This window comes from Tamandua tetradactyla, chromosome 2 (genome assembly GCF_023851605.1).
Source record: "Tamandua tetradactyla isolate mTamTet1 chromosome 2, mTamTet1.pri, whole genome shotgun sequence".
NCBI classification, from domain to species: Eukaryota; Metazoa; Chordata; class Mammalia; order Pilosa; family Myrmecophagidae; genus Tamandua; species Tamandua tetradactyla.
The window spans coordinates 169,972,071-169,988,809 of NC_135328.1; the positions used below are offsets into that span (position 1 = coordinate 169,972,071).

Below are 16,739 nucleotides of genomic sequence, written 5' to 3' on the forward strand. Positions count from 1 at the left end.
GCCTCCACCCACATCCGTCTAACATCACTTCCTTCAGGGCTTCGGGGGAAAAAAAAAAAGGTTCTGGGAAAGCGAGGGGTTGGTTGACCACGTTTGGAGAACGGTGCGGACTTTTCTGCTACGACTTATACACTGCGGCGGTTCAGCCCGGGGCCCCGCGTACCTACCACCATGGAGCTACGGCCTCATCCCAGGGTCACGTGTTCGCACATCGCGGTGGGCTTCTGTTTCCTGCTCCTCGTCACCTCTACTCATGGACACATTGGTCTTGGAAAGGGTCAGAACGCGTTCTTACTTTAATCTTTACTGATCCTCGGTCCCAGCTCCGCGGCCCCTCCCGTTCTGCCTATCATAGGCCATGCCAGATTCCTTTTTCTTGTCCCGAACGCTCCAAGAGTTTGAGGGAGATTTCTTGGAGTAGAAGTAGCGGTTGTGGGAGTGCTGAGTTGGGGAAGTTGTACGTGAGGCCTCTCTAAATCTTGGGTTGAGGGGTGGAATGGTCCTTAAATCCGAAAAAGTATATTTAAGAGCCCAGCACTTGGTAGGCCCTCCAAAAGGGTCAACTTCCCTCTTGGGAGAAATAGGGTCGCTAGGGACCCGCTTATGCAGAAGAAATCCCTGTCTGAAGAGTTCCTTCCTCACCTCTTCCCGGAAGAGGAAGGTCATTGCTTCCTTCTTGCCCTGGGAGGACAGCACCAGCATCCCAGGGAGGTTTGTCTGGTGAGTAAGGAAGGGCCGGGTGAAGACTACCCAGTCTGAAGTTAGAGAATCACCAACAGTTTTCTTGCTGAGGCTTATTCAGTGTTTCAGAAGAAACTGTTTTTCCTGTTTGTTTTTTAGGAGTGAGGGGACAGAGGTTATGAATTGAGGGCAGGAGATGTGATCATTTTGCTTCTCTGCTCACTATTCTATCCTCTTATCTACATCTTCATTGTAAGCTGTATCACCTTTATTCTCACCAGCTTTTTTTGTTGGACGTTGGATTGGTTGTACTGTGTACTCAGGGTTTATTCTTTTCTTAAGGGAGTGAGTTGGGGCAAGGACCCCCCCACCACATTCCAGTTTTGTACCTCTGACCTTACTGGATGAGGTGACTCTGTTGCAGTCCTACTTCTGTTTCTAATTCTGTTTTCTTTTATCCATCCTGTTTGCAAACTTTTTGAATGATAAGATCGGGTGGACATTCAAGTTGCTCCTTCATTCTATATATTTTTTAGCACCTTTAGTCTAGGCACTGGTGGTCCTAGGCATTTGGATACTGACAAGCTGGGATACTGACAAGTGGGGGAGGCAGAAAGTAGACACATGGACAAATTAATGAACAACAGCATTTGAGTTAGGGATAGGTGCTGGGAAGAAAATGAGACTGTGATGGAGTAGAAGAGCTTGTGGCGAAGCTGACATTACTTGAACTAGGAAGTTGGGGGAAGGCTTCTCTGAGGAGGTGATGTGTAGGCTTCCATCTCAGTGAAGAAACTGATGAGTAGTTTTAGGCTAGCAAGTTTTAAATATTGGAAATCCCATTTTTAATCAAAGTGCCATGTAAAGTTATAAGGACCCTCCGTAACTGATTTGTTTTCAGTACTGAGGGAAAAAACAAGTATAGTGTCAGGAGTGTGGATTCAGAATGAGCTTGAATTTGTTCTGCCCTTGATCAACTGAGTGGCCTTTGCAGGTTGCTTAACTTCTCAAAGTCTCAGTACCTTATCTGCAAAATGAGCATATTACTAACTATCCCGGTCATTCAGTAAATTATTTACTGTTTCCAGTTACTATGTTAGGTGTAGACAATACCTTAGAGTCATGTATTCAATATTTTTATTCCTTATTAGACTTTAAGCTCTGTGTGGTTGTTCCATTAGCATAGCTGCATAATAAACAAAACTTAGTGGCATCAGGGAATAATTTTATTGTACTTAAGGCATAATGGGGAAGGCTTGTCTTTGTTACATGATGTCTGAGGCCTCAGCAGAGCTGGTTACCTCTCCATGTGATCTTTCTGCATGGACATGTTTGGGCTTCCTCACAGCATGGCAGCTAAATTCCAAGCATGATTATCCCCAGCGATCAAAGTATAACCATGGTATTTTTATCATCTAGTCTCACAAGTTAACATAGCATCACTTCTGCTGTTTGGCATGTTCAAGGGAAAGGAACATAACCCCCTTACTCTCACACACACTCACTTGAGAAAGTATCAAGTCACATGGCAAGAGGAGTATGGAATGGGAGATGTGTCAGCCATCTTTGGAAAGGATCCTCTGCCACCCTGAACCAAACATTTCTGTCTTCACTCATGATCAAGAATATTTATTGAAAGTAGAAATGAATAGTCAACACAATAATTGTGGTTCATGTCCTTTTGCAGCTTACAGTCTGGCAATTGTATGACAGTGTGCTAATGTATTATTAGGGGAGAACTACTGTGTACTGCAGGAGCACATGGGGGAGGGAAACGTGAGACAGGGTGCTGACTATTCGTGATCACTTAATGTTGTGTTACACATTCAGAAAGTATTTAGTAAGCATAACTTATTATTTTCTTTTATGGAAGAATATTTCATTATTCCTTAAAGGAATATCTCCTGGATATGGATTCTTGGGAAATTGTGGCCTCCCCCCCCCCCGCCCAAAGTGATACCTGAGTTAGTGGTTAGTGAAAATTTTGATGAAAGGGATTTCTTCCTAGATGTTTAAGAGGCTCTGCTTCTTTCCAGATTGTGGCCTTGTGGTGTGCAGAGAGGAGAGACTGAATGATCCCACTGTTATTAAGAAGAGGAAGTACAGTGGGATAGAGTGTGTACTAGCTAGGAATAGGAAGTCTGAGTTTTAAAGTTAAGCAATTTAGCCAGCTGTGACCCTCCCTGGTGACCATTTATTAAATGAGAGAGTTGAACTAAGAGCCCTTCAAGCTATAACATTAGAGAATTCTAAAATAATTTCATTGATCTACATGTACCAAAAATTTGAAATACATTTTGGAAATAAGTAGAATAACTAACATTTATTGTATGTTTGCTGTATTCCAGGCACTGTTCTGTGCATTTTTCACATATTAAGTGATTTAATTCTTAAAATAGTCATAAATAATAGATATTTTTATCATTATTCCCATTTCACAGGTGAAGGACCTAAAGTGAGCACAGATTCTTCTAGAAAGCCATTAGTGGGGACATATGTGCTTTCTTGCCTGAAGTAAAAAGTATATGACTTTTGTCAAGTCTTTAGAATAAAAAGTTTGTACTATGCAATATGCAGTGTTTGCCTCCCATAGAGTTCTTATTCATATTCACAACAGCCCTATGAGATAGATATTTTGCATTTGTGAGAATATTAACTGGTTGAACTGGTATTCCAACCGTGGTCTGTTTGACTGCAGGCAGTCTTGGTTTAGCCTCTATGTTCTAGTCGGTTTAGAGGCTTTGCTGCCAGCTCTGACACTTGACCTTTTGTTATTTAGATTTCATCAGCAAAGAGGGGGTAGATAATTTTCTGCTCTCCTTAGTTTATATTCATGGAAGCGATTTTAGGATAAAATGCTTAACTTCTCATGTAAATATTGTGTTTGGAAGTGGTCTATCCCCCCCCCTCCCCCCCATTTTACATTAATGTTTTAGGGAAGAATCTGCTGACCTGGGAGTCATTAGCTCACTTTACAGATAACTGGCATAAATTAAATGATTGGACAGGTGACACTTGGAAACTGGACTGACTTCAGATGCTCCACGTTGGCATAGGCGTGGGTGTAGATGTGCTGGAGAGTGAATGAGTTTAGTAACAAGGTTAATTAACACTGCACCTTTTCAGGTTCTTTTTGAAGAAAACGAAAGGACCCAGTTTTTCCTGATTTGAAGTCAGTGCCTCACTCTGCTTTATTGAAACTGTATTCTTTCCTTCATTTTTCATTTAATCTGTATTAGAAAGGCAAAAAATGTAGTGAGTGGTTAATGTATGGCCTCTGGAACCAATCTGATCACTGGAGTTGTAAGGCCAGCTCTGTAACTAACTGGCAGTGTAACCTTGAGCAAGCTATTTAACTTCAGTTTTCTTATCTATAAAATGAGGAATATAAGAGTTTTTGCCTCATAAGGTTATTGTAAAGATTAAACAAGGTAATACATTGAAAGCCCATGGCTGGCACATAAAAAATGCTATGTAAGTGATAGTGATTATTAATGTTATCATTTTGATATTGTCTTAGTAATTATTGCATAAAGTCAACACTCAATAAATGATTTTGGTGGTTTTTACTTTTATGATGACAAATTCCAAAGTACTTAAAAAAATTTAAGCTTTTTATTTTAAAATACTTTCAAACTTACTGGACAGCTACAAAAATAATACATTCACCATAGCAAGAGCTCCAGTATACTCCTCTCCTCCCCAGATACTCAGGTCCACCAATTTTAACATTTTCCCACATTTGCTGTATCATGCTATCAATTTTCAACCCATTTATCTATCTGCCCGTCTATCTGTCTACCTAGCTGTGTTTATCAATCCATGTTTGCACACTTGAATGTAGATTGTAAACATCCTGCCCCTTGAATACTTAATACTGCCATGTACATTTGACAAGAAAAAGGATATTCACTATGTATCCACCTGAAGTACAGTTATGAAGTGTAAGAAATTTAACATTGATCTAAAGCTTACAGTCTATATTCCAGTTTTCCAATGTGTTGCGGTAGTATCCTTTTGAGCTTTCTCTCCTCCCCTATTAGATCTCATCCAGGGTCATGTATTGACTTAATTGTGTCTCTTTGGTTCTTTATTTATTTATTTTATTGTGGGAACATATATACAATATAAACTTTCCCATCTCAGCCACTCCCAAGCAAACCCTTCAGTGGGATTAATAACATTTACTGTGTTGTAGTACCCTCACCACCTTCCATTTCCTAAACTTTCCTGCCACCTAAACAGAAACCTTCGTTTTGCATTAACTCCCCATTCCTCCTGTCCCTCACCCCTAGCAAACCTTATTCTAATTTCTGTCTCTATGAACTTGCATGTTCTCCAGTATTTTCTTTGTGGGTATCATGGGGCTTAGATTTAGCACCCTAAATCTCTAACAATCTTGTTTGATTTTTTGTTTTTGTATTTTCAACCTGATTTTAATAGTATACACAAACTATATTCTTACATCCCTCAGTTCCCCCACCATTATATAGTTCTTGACACATATTACAAGTTTATTAAATTATGCATCCAGAACCATTGATTTATCACTAAATGTTTTATGTGTATGCCTTTTTACATCCTGTAGGAAGTAAAAGGGGAGTTACAAATCAAAATACAATAATACTGGCATTTTTATTTACCCATGTCATTATCCTCACTGGAGGTCATTTCTTTATGCAGCTTCCATCTATTGTCTATTGTCCATTCCTTTCAACCTGCAGAACTGTCTAGTGGTGATGAACTCCCTCAGCTTTTGTTTATCTGGGAATGTCTTAGTATCTTCCTCAAAATTTTGAAAGATAGACTTGCTGGCTATAGAATTCTTGGTTAGCAATTTTTAGATTTCAGCACTTTAAATATGTCTTTCTACTGCCTTTTTGCTTTGATTATTTCTGATGAGAAATTGGCACTTAATATTATTGAGGCCCCCTTGTATGTGACACGTTGCTTCTCTTATAGCTTTCACAATTCTCTTTTTTATTTTTGACATTCTATTTTGACATTTTATTTCGATTACAACATGATGCAGTGTGCATCTAATTGGGTTTATCCGGTTTGAAGTTCATTGAGTATCTTAGATGTGTATATTCCTGTTTTCCATTAAATTTGGGAAATTTTCATCCATTATTTCTTTTAATATTCTCTCTGCCCCTTCACCTTCTGCGAATCATGTAGTGTGTGTATTGATACACTTGATGGTGTCCTACAGGTTCTTCAGGCCTTGCTCACTTTTTCTTATTCTTTCCTCTTTCTGTTCCTCAGATTGCATAATTTTAATTGTCTTATCCTCAAGTTCACTGATTCTTTATTCAGCCAGCACCAATCTGCTGTTAAACTGCTCTAGGGAATTTGTAATTTCTGTTACTGTGGTCTTTAGCTTTGTTTGGTTCCTTTCATAATTTCCATTTCTCCATTGATAATCTGTGTTCATCTATCATTGCCCTGATTTCTGTTAGTTTTTTGAGCATATTTCGGACCATTATTTTTCACTCTTTATCTGGAGTGACCCAGGTGTAATCCTCCTCATTGATGGTTTCTAATGCTTTAATCTTCCCCATTGGCTGGACCATCACTTCCTTTGTCTTTGTATGTTTTGTAATCTTTTGTTGAAACATGGCATTTTGATATGTTAGTGTATTATCTCTGAAATTTAAACTCTGAAGTGTCTGTTGCTTAAGTTTGTATCCAGTTAGTGTTATGAAAGAGCTTTCCTTGAATGTCAGGGGCTAACAAAAAAGAACAGAGATAGAGAAGGAACTGGAGAGGGTAGGCAGAGGGAGAAGGAGAGTGAGAAAGAGAAAAAGAAAACATAAAAGAAGGAAAAAAGAAAATACTTTTCCCAGTCTTTGCAGATTGACCTATGTGAATGCTCTCCTTCAGAGCTTACGCATGCAGTGAGTTTGGAGAACAGCTTCCGGACAAAGCATAGGGGGCTTCCTGATCTATTCTGCACATGTTTATTCATGCAGTGAATTTGGAGAATAGGCCAGACCAAAGATAAAGGGCCTCTCTGACACTTTCTGATATGCACCTTGTCTTGGGCATGTGCACATGGCCCTGGGAATTCCCAATTTAAACAGAAATGTCCCCTCTTTCTTAGAAACAATTTCTTATGGTCCCAGGCACTACACTGTGTGTTCCTTCAGCCAGCAATGCCTTGTCATAAGCAGCACTTGACTGTTCTACCACAGTGTTCTGTAAGAGATCACTGTGAGCTGCCTTCTACATATAGAGCAAGTTCTGGGATGGTGAGTATGCGATCAGTGTCCCGATTCAGTCCCTCAGGCCACCACCAAACATATTGGGCCAGACATACATGCTCTTAGTATGTACACAAGGGTTACTGTGCTCCCTCTGGAACCTGGACCAGTGATCCACTAATCCAGTGACAGAATGGGAGAAGGGCCAGCGAGGGCACCAGGAGATCATACTGCTTTTTTTTTTTTAACAGTTTTATTTACATATGTGTCATTTTTAAGCTGTATACCCCAGAAAAGCCATGTCCTTTAATCCTGATTCAGTATTGTAGGGTAGAAACCCTTTCAATTAGATTATCTCCCCAAAGATATGGTGCGCCCAATTGTGGGTGTGTGTGGCCTCTTGGTTAGATGGAGATGTGGCTCTGCCCATTCAAAGTGAGTCTTGACTAGTTTATTGGAGTCCTTTAAAAAGGGAAACATTTTGGAGAAACCTCAGATGCAAACACTTGGAAAACATTTGCTTCAGAACTGATAGAGATAGATATTTGGAGATGCTTGGAGTGCTACAGAGAGTGCAAATGCCTATGACATGAGTGGAGCCCAGCAGATATCACCTTCCCCTGAGAAGCTAAGCAAGCCAGAACCCAGAACTGTGGCCCAGAGGAGCTAAGTGAAGGCCCACAGATGCTTAGAGAGGAAACTACAAGAAACGGAGTTTGAAAGCAACAGAGACCAGGAGCACGGGACCAGGAGTGGCCATCCATGTGCCTTCTCAGCTGATAGAGGTGTTCTGGATTGAATCAGCCTTACTTGAGTGACAGTAACCACTTGTTGGTGCCTTAATTTGGACATTTTCACAGCCCTAGAATTGTAACTTGCAACTTAGTAAATTACCTTTGTAAAAGCCATTCCATTTCTGGTATATTGCGTTCTGGCAGCTTAACAAACCAGTACAGATTTTGTTAGAGAGTGGGGTGCTGCTGCAGCTTGCAAATATCAAACATGTTGGAAAGCTTATTAAATGGATAAGGGGAATACTCTGGAAGAGTTGTGAGGATCTTGAGAGAGAAGATCTAGAATGCTTTGAAGAGGTTGTTGGTAGAAATGTGGATTCTAAGGATACTTCTGGTAAGGCTTTAGATAGAAGTGATGAGCGTGTCATTGCAAACTGGAAGGAAGGCATTCTTTGTGGATGGAAGGCAGAATTTGGGAGTGATGAACTTGGATATTTAGCAGGAGAAATTTCCAAATTAAATGCCTAAAATGCAGTCTGCTTGTTCCCTAGCAGCTTATCATAAAATGCTGGAGGAAAGAAATAAGTTGAGAATCGAATTCTTGGGTAAGAGGAACAGAAATTGATGGTATGGAAAATTCTGGGCTCCCAGAATGAGAGACTATAGGGAATAAAGCCCCATGTATGGATTTAACCAAACATAGAACCAGTCAGCCATTTCAAGGAAGGCCAAGATTGGAAATGGAGTTATCCAGAAAGGATTTGTGGAAAGTCCTATTGTCTGATAGTTATGATGCCTGCATGCTACATAGAAAACCAACAAGAATGTTGCAGAATTTGTATAAGTGGAACCACTGCCAGTCTGGACTAAAAGAGACAAACTGAAGAAAAAATGACTTCAAAGGCAAAACCGTAGAAGCTAAGGTCTGAAGCCAAGAAACCTTGGGCCAAGAGAGTGGACCCACCCATGTACTTGGAGAGGGTGAGTTTGTCCCAAAGGCAAAGGGCAGGACTTCCACCTTGATGCTCAAGGAATAGTTTTGCTGCCCCAGGCCTCAGAGAGATGGAGTGCATAAATGGGGATTTGAGGGAGCCTAGCTGCCACCACATTTTTATGGAGGGGTTGAACATGTGCCCTGGAGATGGCAGAGAGCCCAGGTGTTGCCCCAAAGCTTGGAGAGTGTGGAGTTGAGAGAAAGGTGGCCCCCAGTGTACTCCAGTGTTACAACTCACCCCAGCATTCGGAGAGAGAGCAAGACCATTGTGTAGGCCCCTGGAAAGGGTGGGACTGCTGCTTTCTAAAGCCCTGAGGATAAATGACTCCCGGATTTTGAAATCCAATGGACTTTGCCCTGCAGGTTTTCAGAAACCAGGTTTGGGTCTGGTGACTCTTGTTTACCTTTTGATTTCTCCCTATGGCAATAAAAACTTGTATCCTATGACTGTCCCTCCTTTGAGTATTGGCAGCAGATGACTTGTTCTGGGTTTCACTGGTCCACAGCCAGAGTAGAATTTTTTACCTTAGCACAGACCATACCTGTAACTCACTTTGATGAGATTTTGTACTGGTTTTGACTTTGTATTATATTTGTTTCATTACTGAAATGATTTAAGTTTTGTGATGCTGTGATAGAATGAATATATTTTGTGTATGGGAAGAACATGTCTTTTTGGGGTTCAGAGGGTGGAATGTGCTGGTTTGAAACTATTACCCAGAAAAGCCACGTCTTTTAATCCTGGTTCAATATTATAGGGTGGAAACCCTTTCAATTTGATTACTCCACAGAGATGTAGCACAACCAGTAGTGGATGTGGCCTTTTGGTTAGATGGAGATGTGACTCAGCCTATTCAAGGGGGCCTTGATTAGCTTACTGGAGTCCTTTAAAAAGGGAAACATTTTGGAGAAACCTCAGATGCAGACACTTTGAAGACAGTTACTTCAGATCTGACTGAGACATGGATGTTTGGAGATACTTGGAGTCCTGACAGAGACAGCAGATGAATAGACATGGCCAGAGCCCTGCAGATATCGCTCTGTGCCTTCTCATGAGAGACTAAGCAAGCCAGAACCCAGAATTGTGTCCTGAAGGAGCTAAGTGAAGGCCCACAGATGCTTAGAGAGCAAACCATAAGAAACAGAGGCTGAAAGCAACCAGCAGTGGTCCACCACATGCCTTCCCAGCTGACAGAAGTGTTCCAGATGGCAGCAGCCTTTCTTGAGTGACAGTAACCTTGTTGGTGCCTTAATTTGAACATTTTCATGGCCTCAGAATTGTAACTTGCAACTTATTAAATTACCTTTGTAAAAGCCATTCCGTTTCTGGTATACTGCATTCCAGCAGCTTAACATACCAAGACAACACATCATACAGTCCACCAAAGTGGCTCTTAATATAATAATAATTATATTATTATATTAATAATAATAATAATATAATAATAATAATAATCAGTGGCTCTCAGTATAATCACAGAGTTGTGCATTGTTCACCACAATTTGAGAACATTTTTCACTGTTCCAAAAAGAAAAATCCCATACCCCTTATGCCCTCCTATTATTGACACTTAGTATTGATATGGCACTTTTGTTACAACTGATACAAGAATATTACATTACTGTTAACTATAGTCCACAGTTTGCATTAGTTGTATTTTCTTGCCTAATTACACTAGCTAGAACTTCTAGCACAATGTTAACTAACAGTCATGCCAGTGAGCATCCTTGTCTTATTCTCGATTTTAGGAAGAAAGTTTTCAGTCTTTCACAATTGATTACAATGTCTGCTGTGGGTTTTCCATATATGCCCTTTATCATGCTGAAGAAGTTTCCTTCTAATCCTGTCTTTTGTGGAGTATTTTATCAAGAAAGGATGCTGAATTTTGTCAAATGCCTTTTCTGTGTCAATTGAGATGATCATGTATTTTTTCTTTCCTCTTTTGATTTGTTAATTGTATATTACATTAATTGATTTTGTTGTTGTTGAACCACCCTTGTATACCTGGGATAAAATCCAGTTGGTCATAGTGTATAATTCTTTTAATGTGCTGTTGGATTAGATTTACTAGTATTTTGTTGAGGATTTTTGCATCTACATTCACTAGAGAAATTGGTCTGTAATTTTCTTTTCTTGTAGTATCTTTATCTTGCTTTGATATTTGGGTGATGATGGCTTCAGAGAATGAGTGAGGTAGTGTTCTCTCCCCTTCAGTTTTTTGGAAGAGTTTGAGAAGGATTGGTATTAATTCTTTGAATGATTGGTAGGTTCACCCATGAAGCCACTTGGTCCTGGACATTTCTTTGTTGGGAAGCTTTTGATGACCATTTTAATCTCTTTACTTGTGACTGTTTTATTGAGGTCTTCTATTTTTCTAGAGTCAGTGTCAGTAAAACACAGTGTATTTGTGTTTCTAGGGTCCATTTAATCTAAGTTGTCTAATTTATTGTTCATAAATTACAGTTGTTCATAATATCCTCTTATCTTTTTTTAATTTTATTTCTGTGGGGTCAGTAGTAAGGTCTCCCTCTCATTTCTGATATTATTTATTTGCATCTTCTCTCTTTTTGTCTTTGTCATTCTAGTAAAGGTTTGCCAGTTTTATTGATTTTTTTCAAAGAACCAACTTTTAGTTTTGTTGACTTTTTAAATTCTCAATTTCCTTTATTTCTGTTTTAATCTTTGTTATTTCTTCCTATCTGCTTACTTTGGGGTTAGTTTGCTGTTTTTCTGTTTCCTCAAAGTGTGCAGTTAGGTCTTTGATTTTAGCTTTTTCTTTTTTAACAACGCATTTAGGGCATTAAATTTCCCTCCCAGCACTGCCTTCACTGCATTCCATAAGTTTTAATATACTGTGTACTTATTTTCGTTGTCTTATTTACTAATTTATCTTGCCATTTTTTCTTTGGCCCACTGATTAAGAGTGTGTTGTTTTGTGTGATGATATTGTGAGTTATTGATTATATAACAAGAAATGGAACAATCATATGGTAAGAATGTTTGTGTTTGTATGTGGATATATTTCATAGAAAAAAAAAGAGTGTGTTGTTTAACCTCCATATATTTATTAATTTTCCTGTTCTCCAGTTGTTATTGATTGCCAGATTCATTCTATTATGATCAGATAAAGTGTTTCATATAATTTCAATCTTTTAATATTTATTGAGACCTGTTTTGTGACCCAACAAGTGGTCTATCCTAGAGAAAGATCCATGAGAAGAATGTATGTCCTGCTGTTTTGGGGAGGAGTGTTCTGTATTTATCTGTTAAGTCTAGTTCACTTATCATATATTCAAGTTCTATGTTCTGTCTATTGATGAAAGGGATATGATGAAATCTCCGACTATTATTTTAGAGATGTTGATTTCTCCTTCAATTTTGTCAGTATTTGCCTCATGTATTTTGGAGCATCGTGGAAAGGAGCATAAATATTTATAGTTGTTATTTCTTCTTGGTGAATTTCCTCTTTTATTCATATGTAATGTCCTTTTTGTCTCTTTTAAAAGTCTTGCACTAATGTCTATTTTGTCCTATATTAGTATAGCTACCCCAGCTCTTTTCTGGTTACTCTTTGTATGGAATATCTTTTTCCAACCTTTTACTTTCAACCTATTTGTGTCCTTGGTTTAAAGTTGAGTCTCTTGTAGACAGCATATATAAATGGATTATATATATATTTTTTCTTTCTATCATTAATGTTTATTACTAATGACATTCAGTTTATATTCTATTAAATATACTCTATGAGTCAGGCCTTCTGCTAGACCCTCGGGATCTGATGTTGAGCAAAACCAGAAGTTACAGAGCTTATAAGGGAAAGAGAGCAATTAGTCCAATAACCACACAAATAAATTTTAATGACAATCAGAGAAAAGTTCTTTGAAGGCCAGCACTTTTTATAGTCTGTAAGAACCTACAATGGGTGATTAATTTAGGGAGTTGGGACAGGTCTCCTGAGAAAGTGATGACTCAGGTTGAAATATGAAGGATAACTGTCTGTCCACTCAGCAAGAATTAACAGAATGTAGTTTGGCAGTTCCCAAAAAGTTAACCATGTGACCCAGCAATTCCATTAGTCGGGAAAGACCCCAAAGAATTGAAGACAGGAACTCAAACAGATACTTGTACACTGATGTTTGTAGCAGCAGTATTCACAATAACCAAAAGGTTTTGTGGAAGCAACCCAAGTATCCATCATCAGATGAATGGATAACAAAATGTGGTATATACACACAGTACAGTTTTACTCAGCCATAAAACAGAACGAAGTTCTCATAAATGCTACAACATGGATGAACCTTGGAAACATTATGCCAAGCAAAAAGGACAAACGTTATATGATTCCACTTTATAAGGTATCTAGAATAGGTAGATTCATGGAGATAGGAAGTTGAATAAGAACCAGGATCTGAGGGGAAGAAGGATGGGAGTCTTTGCTTAATAGATAGAGTTGCTGTTTGGGATGATTTTTTCTATCCTTTCTGCCAATATATGTCTTTTGATTGGGGAATTTAGTTCATTAACATTCAGTCTTATTACTGTAATGACAGTATTTACTTAAACCATTTTATGCTTTGGCTTTTATATTTCTTTTTTTTTTTTTTTCCATTTTAGGTATCCTTCCTCATAATCTTCATTTCTGTACTCTCCTCTAAGCCTCTCTCTCCTGTCTTTTTCTTTCATCCTGTAGAACTCCCTTTAGTTATCTGTTTTGTATTTCTTGTAGGGCAGGTCTCTTGTTGAGAAACTGTCTTGTTGAGAAACACTCTGATTGTTTAAGAGTGTATTGTTTTTAACCCAAATATTTGTGAATTTTCCTGTTCTCCAGCTGTTATTGATTACCAGATTTATTCCATTATGATCTGATAAAGTGTTTCATACAACTTCAATCTTTGAAATTTATTGAGACCTGTTTTGTGACCCAACATGTACAGTTTTTTCCCTGTGAATATTTTAAACTTTCCCTCATTTTTGGAGGATAGTTTTGCTGCATAAATAAACTACCAGTTTTGCTGGCAATTTTCTCTTTCTTAAATGTATCATACCAATTCCTTTTCCCCTCCATAGTTTCTGATGAGAAATCAGCATTTAGTCTTATTGTGTGCCCCTTATATGTGATGAATCACTATTCTCTTGCTGCTTTTAGAATTCTCTCTTTGTCTTTGACATTTGGCATTATGATTAGTATGTGTTAGAGTAGGTCTATTAGGACTTATCCTGTTAGGAGTACATTGTGCTTCTTAGATATGTACATTTATGTCTTTCTTAAGAGTTGGGAAATTATCACCATTATTTCCTCAAACATTCCATTTGGCCCTTTTCCCTTCTCTTCTCCTCGTGGGACACCCATGATATGTATATTTGTGGAAGTTGTGCTGTCATTCAGTTCCCTCAGACTCTGCTCAATTTTTTCCCTTTATCTTTTCCTGTTTCTGTGAAATTTCTCTGATCCTTTCTTCTGCCTGTTCAAATCTGCTGTGGTATGCCTCTGTGTATTTTTTTTTTTTTTTTTTTTTTTGGCATGGGCAGGCACCAGAAATCAAACCTGGGTCTCCAGCATGGCAGGTGAGAACTCTGCCTGCTGAGCCACTGTGGCCCACCCAAGAACTCTCCCTACAGAGCCACTGTGGCCTGCTGTGTGTATTTTTAATCTCTTCTATTGTGCCTTTTATTTCTATAAGTACTGCTAATTTTTTTACATGATTTCAAATTCTTCTGTATGCCCACCCAGTATCTTTTTAATATCCCTTACCTTTTTTGCCATATTTTCCTTCATCCCTTTCAACTGATTTAGGAGATTTGTTTGAACATTGTTCATTAGTTTCAAATTCTGTGTTTCATCTGAAGTTTTAATTTGTTTCTTTGACTGGGCCATATCTTCCTGTTTCTTAGTATGCGTTTTAATTTTTTGTTGTTGTCTAGGCATTTGATTTTCTGGATGAGTATACCCTGGAAGTCAGTTTCTCTCTCTTGCTTAGGGTTTTCTTATTGATTGGCTTTGTGCTAAAGCTCTTCTTTGACACTTGGTTCAACTTATTCTAAGCTTTTACAATAATTTGTATTTAGCTGATCAGATTTTTTTCAGCTCTTATTCGTTGCTCTGGATATATGGTACAATTATTGAGATTGCGCTGTTTGTACAATTGTTTCAGCCCAGGAGAAAGCTTCCTACCCTCTGTTCCTTCTCTGGGAATGTTGATCTGTTTGTTTTCAATTTGCCTGTCTCTCTCTCTCTACATATATGTGTGTGTGTGTGTGTGTGTGTGTGTGTGTGTGTGTAAACATGTATTTTTGGTGGGGGAGGAGTGCATGGTCCAGGAATCGAACCTGTGTCTCCTGCATGGAGGGCAGGCATTCTAATCAACTACCCCTGCACCTGCTTCTATATATTTTTAACACTCCTTTCATTATCTCTAGCTGCTTTTACCTAGAGGGCTAATTCTGGGAAGAGGGTCCCCCTGGAAAATACTTTCCCAAGTCAGTTTTTCCCAGTCAAAACATGCCCGGGGGCAACGAGCCAACATGGCAGCTTAGTGAGGTGTGGGGTTTAGTTCATCTTGCAGAGCAGCTCATAAATAGCCAGGAACAGTATAGAACAACCGCTGGGGCCACATCAGTGACTGGACACAGAGTGTTCACCAGTCTGGACCAGCTGGACCAGCTGTGAGACCACCCAGAACCATGAGTTCACCAAACTGTGGCGACCAGCATCCCTCCCTCACAGGCTGCTTCCCAGAGGAAAAAGCAAAGAGACTTTGTCAGCAGCAGGGGCTGAGCACAGCCAAGCTCCATTTGTGGAATTAATTAACAAATTCTAACTACTAAAAATAGGCCCCCAGCTCAGCTGAGCCTTGAGTAAAAGCAGAGGTTGCTGGTTTTAGCCCTGGTGCAGAGAGGGGCAGGGCTGGTGGAAAAAGAAAAAAAAAAAAAAAAACAGAGGTTTTTTTTTTAGGTTTGAAAAGGTCTAGGCCCTGAAGGAGAGGAGGGAGCACATAGGACCTGGAAATACACAGAGCAATGTACTAACTTAAAGTCTTGATTGGCAAATCCAAGGAATGGGGGTCTTGCTCTAATAAGGATTTTTCTTTTTCTTTTTTGTGGCTGTGTTTCTATGGCTTGACTACTCTTTGGGTGCAGCCGCAAGGCTTCTCAGGCTCCAACTGCCCCAGCAATAGGCAGAATTGAGCTTGTCTGAGAGTTGGTCTGGAGTCTGTGCCTTCCCTAGGAAGGGGATGGGGCACAGCTTAGGTGGAATCCCTCCCTCAAGGAATTCAGACCCCAGGGCCTGGAAAAGTGAAGTGATTAAAGCCAGCGTACAATCGCTCCTCTGTATCAACCATGCCCCCAGCCGGGAGAGTCTGCTGAAGGTAAAGGTTACTGCATCACCTTATGCTGGTGGGACCCACAGGCAGAAAGCACTACATACTGGGCAGGATAGGAAAAACGCAGAGTCCAGAGACTTCATAGGAAAGACTTTCAACCTGCTGGGTCTCACCCTCAGGGAAAACTGATGCAGGTGACTCTTTCCTCCTGACAGGAGGCCAGTTTGGTCTGGGAAAATCTAGGTGGGTTCTGTAATACCTAAGTAGACCATCCTAAGAGGGAGGAAAAGGCACCGTACAGGCGGGGCAAGAAACAAAAAGCAAGAACTGAAAAATTCTGATTTGTTAAACAAAACCTAAGCTAGAGGACTACAGTAAGCTGAACTGAATGTCAAAGAACAGAGAGACAACAAAGTCATGCAGCAAGAAAATCCTAGGTTAAAAAAAAAGTGAAAACAATCTCCAGAATAAACTAATTAAGGTGGTTAAATGCTTAGATGCCAGCAAAAAATAATGAATCAAACTGGGATGATTGAAGATATGGCCCAGTCAAATGAGATACAGGAGTTGAAACAATTAATTCAGAATGTTCAAACGACATGGAAAACCTCATCAAAAATCAAATCAGTGAATTGAGGGAGGTTATAAAGAAGGCAAGGAATGAACAAAAAGAAGAAATCATAAGTTTGAGAAAAATCACAGAATTTATGGGAATGAAAGGCACAGTAGAGGAGATGAAAAAGACAGTAGAAACCTACAATGTTAGATTTCAAGAGGCAGAAATTAGGATTGGTGAACTGGAGG

The 16,739-nt window shown here is 39.3% G+C and overlaps 2 protein-coding genes across 5 annotated transcripts in view; both read left to right on the plus strand.

The window, feature by feature from the left end:
- Positions 1 to 16,739, plus strand: part of RAB3B (RAB3B, member RAS oncogene family) — a 232,478-nt gene that overhangs the window by 61,716 nt on the left and 154,023 nt on the right. The window contains exon 1 of one of the 3 annotated variants that reach the window (XM_077149668.1): positions 236 to 277. The exons of the other annotated variants lie outside the window; for them this stretch is intronic. The gene's annotated coding sequence lies outside the window, so the exon portion shown is untranslated. Of the gene's footprint in view, positions 1 to 235; positions 278 to 16,739 lie in introns of those variants that run through there. 3 annotated transcript variants of the gene reach the window in all.
- Positions 1 to 16,739, plus strand: part of TXNDC12 (thioredoxin domain containing 12) — a 56,333-nt gene that overhangs the window by 1,569 nt on the left and 38,025 nt on the right. The window contains exon 1 of one of the 2 annotated variants that reach the window (XM_077149672.1): positions 53 to 277. The exons of the other annotated variant lie outside the window; for it this stretch is intronic. Coding sequence (XP_077005787.1) covers positions 172 to 277 — 106 coding nt within the window. The 5' untranslated portion in view covers positions 53 to 171. Of the gene's footprint in view, positions 1 to 52; positions 278 to 16,739 lie in introns of those variants that run through there. 2 annotated transcript variants of the gene reach the window in all.